The following is a 12,787-nucleotide window of genomic DNA, read 5'->3' as shown; positions in this document are numbered from 1 at the left end:
AAAAAAAAAAAAAAAAAAAAAGAAGGAAGAAGAAAAAAAAACCTAATTTTAAATTGCGAATAGAGAACTCTTTTGAAAGAGTATTATATATTTTCCCCTCCCTCCCCGCGGAAAGGTGGATCCAAGGTTTTTTTCTTTTCTTTTTAAAAGGGCATAGCAAAGGCGGATTACGTTCCTTCGCTGCGAAAAATTTCTGTTACTCTGTACACGGGTGGATACGTGGGTGTGGGTACGCCGAGTTTGTAAAGAGGGAAAGCTCTGTGTAAAGCGTCGCCGTCAAAGCGCGGACTGTGCAAAGACAGAGTGGCAGCGGAATTGAGATTAAACTTCCGTTTGCCAATTGCGCGTGTATACAAACCGCTTAAAGGGCATTGCGAGTGTGAAGAAATATGTTTGGAAAATTCCAAGTTACGCGAGTGAAAAAAATATATACAGTTGTTAACCGCTTGTTAATCCCATCTTAATTATCTTATATTAATGCGATCCAATTAAAACTTTTTCCTTATAAACTTTTCGTTTATAAATCGCGCTAAATATTTTTAATCACGTTTGGTTGGGTGAAATAAAATTGATGGATAAAAAAGATGGGATGGAACAAATATTATCGAATAAATCTTGGATTTAAGATAGATAAGAGGTTGTAATAAAAAAAAATATCGTTATATGTGGACGAGTTTCGTAATCGTTACTGTTCGTCCTTTCGATCTTGCTGAAGATTTCCCTTCCCTTCTGAGAAACACGGTTAAAGTTTTCGAGTTTTTTAAAGACCTCGTCATTTTCCGAATCGAGAACGGATGTTGATCGAAGAGAGGTTTGGCGTTTCGCTTCCGTGGAAAGATTATTTTAAAAGGTTAAAAAAAAAGTTTAAGAAAGGGAAGCGAGGAACGAGAAAGAGAATCGAGAAACAGGAAGAAGGGGAAAAGTCGAGATCGAGTGGATGAATTTAAAGTTTTCAAGAAATTCTTCGATCATTTTTTCGCTCGAAACATTTCGCCATTGAACAACAATTGTCCTTTCTCCCCCGGAAGCTTTTCCCCCCTGATGATTATTCTTCTACGAAAATCGACAAGTTGGAAAACAGGAGGAGAAAAAGAAAAGAAAAAAAAAAAAAAAAGGGAGAGAAAATAATTGACCATTAATATTGAAATTGAATGTTTGAAATGATCGATAATTCGTTAATAGATTTCCATATCGAATAATTAATAAATTCGGCGCCGGTACGACGGACAATTTGCATTTATAATTCGCGATTCACCGAGTTATCGTTCGAGTAATCGGTGAAAATTGTGAAAACCGGAGGCCGCGAATCCCTGCACTTCTCTCCATTGATTTTAGAATCGCCGACCAAACATCATTAAATATTTCACTCGTGAATATTAATAGCCGTGGATTCTACCGAGCGAGGATTTTATTTTTACCATTTTTAGAAAACGGGATCGACGATAAATTGAAAAAATTTTATCGAAAGGAGGAAATTCAAGATTTTTCCACGAACTTTTAAATTAACTTCCGTCAAGAAAATAAATTTTTACGCGGCACGGATGTAAAAGTTTTCCGAATTGAAAAAAGGCGGTGTTTCCGCCGAGGAATTCGGTTCGACCTTACAGAGTGGAAAAAACCTTTCCACGTTGCAGATTATTATTATGTAGGAAAAGAAAAAAAAAGAAATTAAAGGAAAAAAAGAGCGAAGTGAGAAAACTCGAGAATAATACGCGGAAGAAAACTTGACAGACTGAAAGAGCAACGATAACACAATAACGATAAAGCTTATCGTCACAAGATTTTTAAATAAAGATACGAGCTAATTGGAAAAAATTAAATCCCTGATTTTAATCGAATCGTTCGATCCAAGTCGCGCAAACGTAATCTAACGTTCTTCTGTCCTGAAGTTTGAAATTTCATCGTTAATCCCATTGTCGTTAACGATCGTTGTGTATTCAAATTTCTGAAATTAAAGATCGCAAAAATTGCTCTGAAACGAATCGAGGTAACAACATTTTCAAAACTTCGACGAGTAAAACGAGTAAATCCATTCGTTGAAAGGGAAAAGAAATCGAAAAAGCGAAATATTACGGTTATAACCGAAAGCTTTATCAGGTATCTGATGATCCTTTCTGAAATTGCTTTTACTCGAACGAAAACCGACCGTTAAATGGAACGAACTTTCCACAGGACAAGGGAAAAAAAGGGGGGGAGAGGGGAGAAAGACGCGACAAAACCGTTATTCTGTCTTTTTGCAAGAAGAAAGGATATCAAAAAGCAGGTTTGATCGCGTTTAATTCGGTTGATCGTGCTCCATTCCATTGTTCGTGCAACAACCATGGAGAGGAGCATTAACGCCTGATACAATCGTATAATCCGAATCGAAAAAATGTTTGCCTTTCTTCGTTACGCGCGATATCTGTCCATCGCTATAAATACCATCGCATCGCGCATTTCAGAATTTAAAATGAAAATTCGGAGGCATACGTCGAAAAGCATCGGCTGTTAATCGTAGATAAGAGAAAATATAATATATACTCGTCATTTTTGCTATAAAATGACAGAATGAGAGAGAGAGAGAGAAATATTAATCCAATATCCTCGGGAAAAAAAAATTTCACGTATCCACAGGAATATTCGCATAAAAATTGCAAATTCAGCAAGGACGTGGTTGTTGTCAGGGTGGACCGGATGGTGGTATGGTGTATTCGTATGCAAAATGAAAAAACGTGAGAGAGAGAGAGAGAGAGGGAGGCGAAGAGAGAAGACGGAGAAAGTTGTGGAGGGAAATGAAAGCTGCGTATTGAGGATCGTGGAAACGGAGAATTTACAATAGAACTGATATCGATTCCCGCGACCTGTAATATCGAATTCAACGGGGGGAGGGAGGGGAAAAATTCGAGATCCCTCCCGTTCTCGAGAGAAAAGGAGAAACAAATCATACAGGGAAAAGGAGAGAAATGTCCTGTGTTATAAAAATTCCACTCTAAAATTTCCGCGCGGAAAACGAAGCTATCCGACACGGGAAACTTCCATGGAGCTCTCTCGAACAGACGATACGAATGCTTACTCTGATTCGTTTTCGTGGCGGATTCGTCGGCGTCCATCGCGGCGAACGAGGAGTCGGACTGTATCGATTACACCTCGAGAGAGATGGAAAGAAAGGAAGAGTGGGAAAGGGGGAGATTCGTGAGAGGGAAGGGCGCGTGGAGAAGGAAAGGAAAAGGGAAAGTAAAAATAAAATTCAATCCGAGTGAAATTCGTTGAGAGAGGCAACAAACAATGGCGATTCGTAATTAAAATGGACGAAAAAAATACGAAAGAGTGGCGAGCAACGATGAAAAGCAGGGACGAGAAATAAAGGTGTTTCGAGTCATAATTAAGCAGCGGTGGAAACAGGAGAAGAAAGGGGATGTGAAATTATATAATAACGAATTTACGAGGGCAGATTTTGTAAAAAAAAAAAGAAATAAATAAACTAATAAAAGTAGCTGATTTCCCTCGAAAATCGTGATAACGAACGGAGGAAACGAATGGAGAACACGTTGAAGAAGATCACACGCGATGTGATCTACGCGTATCTTCGTGGACCGATGAAGAAGAGCGGTGAGCATACGTGTTTGACAAACTGTCGCTCAAGGACATCTCGAGATCTTCTCAGTGAAGATGAAAGTTCATCCGATAGTTTGATGGAAGATGGCATCCGCAAGTTGTATAAAGTTGGAGTAGATGTTACGACGAGAGATTTCGTGATTGATATCCGGTATATACGGTAACCATGTTTGATCCTCGATGCTATTTATACAAGAAGAGATTTTTAAATCGTTAAAAATTGGTTAAAAGTTTCTCAGAACTAATACCTACTTGCTTATACACTATTGTGCTCCTTCGAGTGACTCGTGCTGTCTTCAACATCGCAATCTTCGCTGACGTACGTTGAATCACTGAATTTAAAATCACTGGTGTCTTTTAATCGGAATATGTTCGAAAGCGAAACGTTAACTGAAAAATCATGAAATTGAATCGTTAGAACTAGAAGTCGAATTGATAAATTTCACTCTCCATTTTCGAGAAATATTTTCAATATAAATATTTTAACCGATTGCTTGTCTCGCCGTTGGCTCAAATATTAGTTCGATCGAATAGCCGGGGAGACGTTTGAAAAGAAAAATCTTTCGTTGCGCACAGATTGCGCAAGGACGGTGTTCAATAACGTTTGACAATTCCTTTTGTGCGCGGAACGTAACGCGGGGAGTCGTTTCGTCAGAAAATTGAAAATAAGCAGAAGCAACCGTTCCGGTGGAGTGCAACGAGCTACATGATTTCCAACGAGCGACAAAGACTCGCAAAGGAATCGATAAGGAAAATATTAGGAGCGGAGGCGCCACAAAAGATGCACAATCTCCATTACTGGAGGCAAGCTCAAAGGGAACTTTCGAACCTGCAACTTTTTCACTTTTCGATACCCGAACTCGTCTTTATTTTCCCCTTCCGCGAACAACTCTTGACTCAAAAAAATGGATCCGATCAAGGAAAAACCAGCAGGATGTCGAGGATACAGGGACGTCGTTTTTTTTCCGAACGAACAATCGTGCAAATTGAATATCCGCATTCGAATGTAGCGGAAAATCGTTTAATATCTTTGTACGCGTTGCACGAAAATTGAATCGAAGGAAAGAACGTTTTTAAAAAGTATTCGTACGTCAATGCTTTAAATGTAAACTTTTAACTTGAATTTTCCCTCGTTGCATTTTATCCTTGCTCCTTTTTTTTTCCTCTCGTTGTTACTTTATCCTGATTCACGATCTCGCCCGAGGGTTCGAGATTGCATAATTACCAAGTTTCATGAGAGAATTTCGTCGAAGCAGATTGAAAGATAAATATTATAAATACCTGATATTAAAACGCCTTAATTAAGCTATATTTCACGTCCTCGCAGGCTACTTTTTCTTTAATGTTCTCATCTCGCCCCGAGCTCACCCTATTTGTCACGCGAGCATGATGCTCCTACTTTATAACGATACTGTTTCCGCGATTCTTTTTAATTGTATTACCACCTCGTGTTCTCTCTTTCTCTTCGATCAAAATTAATTACTACGATACTACGTCCATTAAATTTATTTTATCCGTAATAAAAATAATGCCAAAGAAATCTTGAGATCGTTCGAAGTGAAACGAGAAAAATTGTATTTTTCAAGGGATCGCGAATTATGGTTGTCGCGAGAAGGAGAGGAAAAATGGAAAATAGGAAACGTTTCTTCTCATCTCGAAAATCTCGAAACGATCGTGCGCGGAGAGACGGTTCGAAACCGTTTCCAAAGAGCAGCGATCGAGTTTCTTCCATGGTCAAGTCGTGGAACCAGAGTAATCTCGAGAAACCAGGCTAGTCGAGCACATACCGTGCTCGTTCCTTCCTCTCCATTTTTCCATGCTCTCAAATTCTTTCTGTTCAATTTGAAATACGACAATTCCATGTCGTATTAAAATACCATCGATACCTTTGCAATTTGGATTTACTGATCGTTTCAAAATTTTCAATCAACTTTTTAATTTCACTCTCAATTTCACTCGTAACATTTTTCGTTGACTTTATATACATATAAAAATGCGAGTCGTATCTTGTACATTTATGCGTGAGTTGAGAGTCACTGAACGCGACACAATGAGCCAAGTATAGTAGAAGAAAGGCATCGGCACGATTCACATCTATATAATTAATAATTTATTTCTATTCCCTTTATTAAATATACTCTTTCTTTCTTACTTACTATTTTTGATTTGCAGAAACCAGGCTGCATCCACGGGGAGGATCTTCCATATTTTTTCGGGGCGCCGTTGGTAGGCGGCCTGTCTCATTGGCCGAAGAACTACACGAGGGCGGAGATGGCTCTATCGGAGAGCGTGATACTCTACCTGACGAATTTCGCGCGCACAGGGTGAGTCGTGAAACGATGTTGAAATTTGCCTGTACGTGGGCGCGTCGAAAAAGAGGAATCAACAATATGTGTGTATAACGTCGGCAGGAATCCGAACGAGGGAACGCCGGACGTCGGACCGATGAGACCCGAGAGAACGAAGTTGAAGAACATCGATTGGATCGCTTACGAGACGGTGCACAAAAAGTATCTGAGCATAGGTGAGTTTGCTCGAAATCGAGTTTTCCCTTAAACTTTTCTGTCAGAGGTTCGTCGATAATATTTTAAAAGGGTCGTCGAAGACGTTCGTTCGTTCGTTCGTTCGTTCATCTTCATTGAAATAAAGAAAGATTCTTCGTTGTTACGAGTGAAAATTTTTCGATATCAAGAATCGTCTCGATTTTTCCATTCAGGTGATTGTAACGCTCGCGATTATATTTTAAAAGGATCGAAGACGTTCGTTCGTTCGTTCGTTCATCTCTATTGAAACAAAGAAAGATTCTTCGTTGTTGCGAGTGAAAATTTTTCGATATCGATATCAAGAATCGTCTCGATTTTTCCATTCAGGTGATTGTAACGGTGCTGAGGGAGTTATTTTATACGAGACAATTGGAAATTTTGACGGAAGGAAAATTTCGCTACCTTAGAAAAATATTCGATTCCCATGCATTCTAATTTCCTCTCGTAATCTCGGCTTGCTAGAGTTTCCAATTAGCCTCAGTTTTCACGATTCCGCGTCAGCTTGAATCTCGGGGCATTAACCGTTCAGAGGCGGAGTAAACGTTTCTCGTTAAGGAGATTCGATCCTCTCCGGAAAACTGCCGAATGGAATGAATGAAAAAAAGAGAAAAAGGGAGGGAAGGAAGGAGTTTTGGAGCAGGTCGTTTCCTCCATTCGGTGAAATCTCCGCGTTCCGTTTCGAGATGGAAACTATTATTTAATCCGATTAGCCCGTGAAACGTGTATAATGAACGTAGTCTTGCAGAGCTGCCACGCATCTCGTACGTGTAACTAAGAGGATTAGCGAAAATTTATTTGCATAATTCTCATTCTCATCGCTGGACGAGAATAAGAATTCTTCCCGGAATGGACATAAATCACTTTTTCTTCTTCTTCTTTTCTCCTTTCCTTTTCTTTCAAAACATTTCTTTGAAAATTCCTTGCGAAGTGACTTGTTAACTAGCTCGATCCTCGCCCGTTTCCCTCGTTTTCGTTTCATAATTTTTTTATAAAGATAAAAAGTAGGCAAATTCGACTATCCGTTGTTGCTCGTTGTACACTCACTGTGTACGTCGCATAGAAAAATTGAGAGAAAAGTTATTCTTTGAGAAAAATCGAAAAACCAGAAAGAAAGGATCTTTTCGGTATCTCCTTTCGGGATTAAAGTCCGATTTTAGACAAAAGTCTAGACTTCGTGAGATTGCCTGTGATGTACAACGAGAGAGAAAGGAAAATAGAGTCGGCGTGGTACAGGGAATCGGCGCAGTCTCGGTGGAATGTTCGCCACGAAAGTCGGAGCGCAGCGCGGCTCAAACTATGCCACGTCGTGTGGCCGCAAGTAGAAAAGTCGACGCATAGCCGGCCCTCGGGGGCAACTGTCTGACTCCGTATACCGTTCCACACTCGTCGACCGAGTGCTGCAACTTTGAGCCGCACTGGCTAACGAAGCTGTCTTCTCTTTCTCTCTCTTTCTTCCTCTCTCTAAGATTATCACGCGACAATAATTAATTACCCTGCTGTTAATATGAAAAGGTTCCCGTGGAAAGGCTGCCTTTTGAGGTTATCGCGCGAGTACGAGTCGCACTTGCTCTCTCGTTCTCTCTAAAAAAGCGCCACTCTCTTTCTCTCTCTCTCTGACCTGGCTGAGACTTCATCCGTGTTTCCAGAGCTCAAGTCGAAACTGAAGAACCACTACAGGGCGCACAGACTCTCGTTTTGGTTGAACCTGGTCCCCGACCTCCATAAGCCTGGCTCCGACGACGTTCCTAGATCGCATCATCTTCTCGACACTGAACAGGTATCATCTCTCTCTCTCTCTTACATCTTCGTTCCGGGCGAGTATTCGACAGAGTTTCTAATTTGCGAATTTGCGCGTTGAAGGTGCCGCCCAGGTTCATCCAGAGGGTGCCAACGACGACCAGGATGACAACGGCGGAAGTGACCTTGGCCGAAAGAGCTCACAACTTCTCGACAGCGACACCCAGCGAGTTAACGTTCGAGGACTCGACGGTCCAGCCGGAGGACGGTTTCGCCGCTTACTCGACGGCCCTCAGCGTGACGATAGCGATCGGTTGCAGCCTGCTCATTCTCAACGTGCTTATTTTCGCCGGTGTCTATTACCAACGCGACAAGAGCAACCAGCACAATTGTTCCAAGAAACGTCAAGAGAACGGACAGATGCCCAACAATATTTGCGGTGATCTGGACACGAAGACGGCCGAGAGGCATCACATCCAACACATCCCGCCCCCCGAATTCGCCGATCTTCAGAACAACACGTGCCACGTGCCCATGCCACCCCCACCGCCCAAGAACACGAAGCCGGGCAAGCCGGGGCAGAATCTCATCATAAGCCCTAACCAATTGCAACAGGAGAGCATGGCGATGAGTGGTGGGACGGGGACGTTGAAGAAGGGGCACAATCATCAGCAGCAGGTGATGGACGAGTTGAGGGTTTGACTCCACGAGCACCTCGTGAGTGCGGCTGAACTCTTACGAACGATTCACGATTCGCGTCAAGTTTCGGATCGGTTTCCAACGAGGTGCTCCTTGCATTTTCAGATGCACCGTTTGCTCATGGATTCGAAGGGGTTGAATGTGATCGTTGGCGTTTGAAGAAAAGCTTGTTCCGAAGGAGCCTTGTCGTGAAGTTAACGGAGAAGGAAGAATAAATACATCGAAAATACATTCGCCGCGATACTTGTGGGTTTGGGATTTCTATGATGATTCTCGCGCGAGGAACAGGGACATGGAAATCGAGTATCTTCTCCAAGATTCTTCTCGAGTCTTCAGGAACGTACGTTCGATGGTGTTCGTTGGCGATTGACCGATCCGAATCCTTTCGATGAAATCGTTCACGGCTAAATCTAAAATCTCGCGAGTGTATAATAGAGAGAGACACGTGTGAAAGCGTCTGACCCGTTATCCTTTTCTACTTCTATTCCGTGAGACAAAGAGGAGAGAAACACGTACGACCAACTGCCGAAAAATCGCATAGTCTTCGATATTGTAATAACGATACCTTAAGTAGAAATCTTTCGATCCTCGAGGAAACAATCGAGAATCGTTTCCCGCCGATCATCGACCTTTCAAAACAAAGATTATTTCTCGAATCAGCCTCTTTTTGTAACTGTATTATTTACTTGATCCAAAGAATTTCTTCCTTCTTTCCGATCAAGGAATTGAACTTCATCGAATTTATTCTGTTCAACCGATCATCAACGATATATCTAATTACGACCGATGCGATGAAATATGCATTCCGTTTCCAACATTTGCACCCTCGATGGAAAGAATCCGCGTACGAGTCCGGGCCAATGTTGTTGTTTCATAGATCTATTCTTTCGACACGGACGAGGCTCTCTCTCTCTCGTCTTCGCATTTCCATCGAATTCCGGATTCCCACTCGGCCAATGGCTCGTGCGTTCGATTCATTCCTCCGTTAGAAGCGTTAGAACTTCGAGTAAGATCCGCTTGCATCATCGACGGCACTTCCAGCTGTCCACCGGACTTCCATTCTTATTTTGTTAAATTAGTCGAGGTACCTTCTCAGGAGAGAAAGAAGCAGAGCCTCTCGAATCGATCGTCTACGCTCTGTCACTGCCACGGGAAACGAGCTCGTGTGGCGAAATCCAAGGAGCTGGAAGTAGTGTCGATCGGCCTAGATGCTCAATAAAAGATACGAGAGTTAAAAAAAAAAGAAAAAGGGAGAAGAAAAGAAGGAAGATAAAGGGCCACGATGACACGATGCAACTGAGATCTCGAATTGAACACGGCGCCGTAAAGTCTTTTTTTACCGAACCGAAAATGGAAAAAAATAAAGATTGAAGAAATCTTTCGCGATCACCTCACTCGATTCGTCGTTAAAACTACGCAACAGCATACTGCCAAAAAAAAAAAAAAACAATTGAGACGCGAGTCAATACGAAATGCGAATGCTTTGATCGTTTCGAAAAAAAGTGTGTACAGTCGCGGTTCGAANAATAAAATGAGGAAATGTGTCGTTTTTAACTCCATTTTCTTTTTTTTTTTTTTTTTTCATTTTTTTAGAAACGTTCTAAGAAGCACTTGGACGTATCGTATGAGAACAGGATGGGTTTAGACTGTAAATAATAATGAATAATTAAACTTTAGTGATTCATCGAGTCGTTTGTGGCGAAAATTTTTTTTGCTGGTGTTTGAAACGACGAAAAAAAAAAGGAGAAATCCGATTGTAATTGCACTTGTGTCGAGTAAGGAGATGGTGTGTCAGCGTAGAAGCACTGTGGACGTAATTTTAAATTTGTATATAATTGACATTACAATAAACTGTGTAAACAATTACTATTAGCTACAGAATTTACGAATGTTTTCCTTCAACTCGATTATTTTTTCTTTTTTTCCTGATAATAAATCGTTCCGATTATATTCTTCTTTCGTGCGAATGAATATGAAAAATATGAATTAATCCGTGCACGTTCAAAAGAATTAACGAATAATCGTGTACAAATAATAATGAATCGGTACGTTTTTCGAATAAAAAAAAAAAAAAAAAAAAAAAAGTGAATTCGCAAAAATGAATCGAAAACGTTTCACCACGAACGAATATTTCATCAATTCCGTTTATAAAATTCGAACGATAAAGGCAAAATACGCGACATATTTGAAATAACTAAAAGACATAGAAGGTTTGGCCGGGAATTTCAATGGGGAGGGGGAGGAGGGGCTCTGTCACGTAACCAAACAAATAAATGAAAAACTGTTTGGACGCTAATTATCAATCTCGAATATCAATATGAATATCCGATCAATTACGCAAACACGAATCGACGAGATTTCTCCCTCCATTTTTAACTATTTCCCTGATGGTGACAAATAATCCAGCGCACGCATGGTAGGGAAGGAAGTATCGAATAATCCGAAAAAATATTTCAATCTCGATACGTTTTATGAAATGAATCGAAAATGAATGGGCTCGTGAACGCAAATCTTTATTGATTCGTTTCGTTTGAAGCTCCACTAGTTGAATTGTGCAAACCAACAATTATGACACGTTTGCAAAAAATCTCGTAAAAGCTCGTTTCGAACCGTGACGAGAGCGTGCCTTTATAACGTACACAATATACAAAAGACTTTTCGCGATACGTTCTTGATTGTTCTCGTTGAATAGAAATTCCATAAATATATTGAATACATTGAATGAGAGAGAACGAATTAATAAATCTGGAAAAAATGGTAAATTTTTCTCTCTTTTTTCTCTCTTTTCGCTATAATCACTGTATACAAATATCGATAAAAATCTCTCGTTTAAATTTTCAGATAATTAAACATCGTTATTATTGCTTTTATTAAATTCGATTCGAACAAAATTCGTTCGAATCTGAATGTTATTCATCTCAATATTCTTGCTTTAAATTAACAAATTAACAACTGTTCTTTATCGCTGTTCCTATCTTCGTATCTTGAAACAATAAAACTTCAATCAAAATTCTGTCGATTCTACTTCAACGCAAAAATCGATTTTTCGTCTCAATTGAATCGAGACTCATTACATCTTTCTTTCGATTCCTCTGCAATCCAAATTTTCACACTTTGATCAAAACTTCTCGCTTATTGATCGAATTAAAACGTATCTTTTCTCTTCTTTTCTTTCTCCAAGATTTCTTACAACTTCGTTTCGAATCGGATATTTTAGACTTACCTAATTATTCGCTCTTCGCTCACCAACACGTTCACGTTCACGGAAAAACTTTTCTCGAAACGAAAAGTTGGTTCTCTTCTACCGATTATATTCTCATTCTGATTGAAATTAAATTAAATTTAAGAGAAAGAGAGAGAGAAAGAGAGAGAAACGAACACAAGTACGAGTGGAAAAACGAAAAGGAGAAAGAGAGAAAGAGAAATTAAACAATCGATGCCCGCTCCTCACGTTTTTTACCCAACTTTCCGGTTGGCTGGCCCCGTTGAATCGAAACTTCAGTAACGGCTCGTTCGATTTTATTTCTCGAAGTTCCGATTGCCCGAGAACTCTTTCGAATCTCGAAACTTCGAGAATTGGGATTGAGATTCGGGATTCCATACCCGTTCGATGTTCGATATACAATGCGGATGATAGCGTGGATCCACACGCTTACCACGTCCTGAGGTCGGCCGGATGCGGGCTAGCAAACATCGTATCGGGAAGTATAACACGGCTAAGTACAAGTATCGTGGCAGTATTCGTTTACACTAGCGGTTCAATCGAGTTACGGCACCATTGTAATTGGATTAAACAGTGACTGTCCAGCCTCCGGGAGGATCTATCACGATCCATTGTGTGACGAATTACAGTCGAACGCGCTGTAGATACGGAACGTCTGTTTTCGAGGAGCCTCCTAATAGGACTGGGAAGATAACACGGCTATAACGCCACCGATGGAATCGTCCGATTGCCGTGCTGTTACCTGTGTGATTAAATCACGCTGTTATTCGAATTGTATACACACACACATATATATATATATCTCGGGAAGAATATCGTCACGATGAAAGAAATCCGTGCGGCTTGGTACGAATTTATAAACATTTAAACCCGATACGATAACGAAAGAATGTGAAGGAATGGAAAATAATTAGACGTTATGCGTTCGGTAGAAACAAAACGTGTGCGGTTTCGGAAGGGATGATACAGATGTTTAATTGTTATTATCGTT

General features: G+C 40.5%; 1 protein-coding gene across 2 annotated transcripts in view; it reads left to right on the top strand.

Annotated features, from left to right (window-relative positions):
- Positions 1-8,607, top strand: part of LOC102675213 (neuroligin-1) — a 254,115-nt gene extending 245,508 nt beyond the window's left edge. For both annotated transcript variants that reach the window (XM_031515378.1, XM_006610067.2), the window contains 4 exons: positions 5,767-5,918; positions 6,006-6,118; positions 7,784-7,914; positions 7,998-8,607. In XM_031515378.1, coding sequence (XP_031371238.1) covers positions 5,767-5,918; positions 6,006-6,118; positions 7,784-7,914; positions 7,998-8,576 — 975 coding nt within the window. In that variant the 3' untranslated portion in view covers positions 8,577-8,607. The remainder of the gene's footprint in view (positions 1-5,766; positions 5,919-6,005; positions 6,119-7,783; positions 7,915-7,997) is intronic.
- Positions 8,608-12,787: the final 4,180 nt, after the last annotated feature.

Source organism: Apis dorsata, unplaced genomic scaffold, assembly GCF_000469605.1.
Source record: "Apis dorsata unplaced genomic scaffold, Apis dorsata 1.3 scaffold_68, whole genome shotgun sequence".
In the NCBI taxonomy this organism is placed as follows: Eukaryota; Metazoa; Arthropoda; class Insecta; order Hymenoptera; family Apidae; genus Apis; species Apis dorsata.
This window is presented reverse-complemented; position numbering and strand designations above follow the sequence as displayed.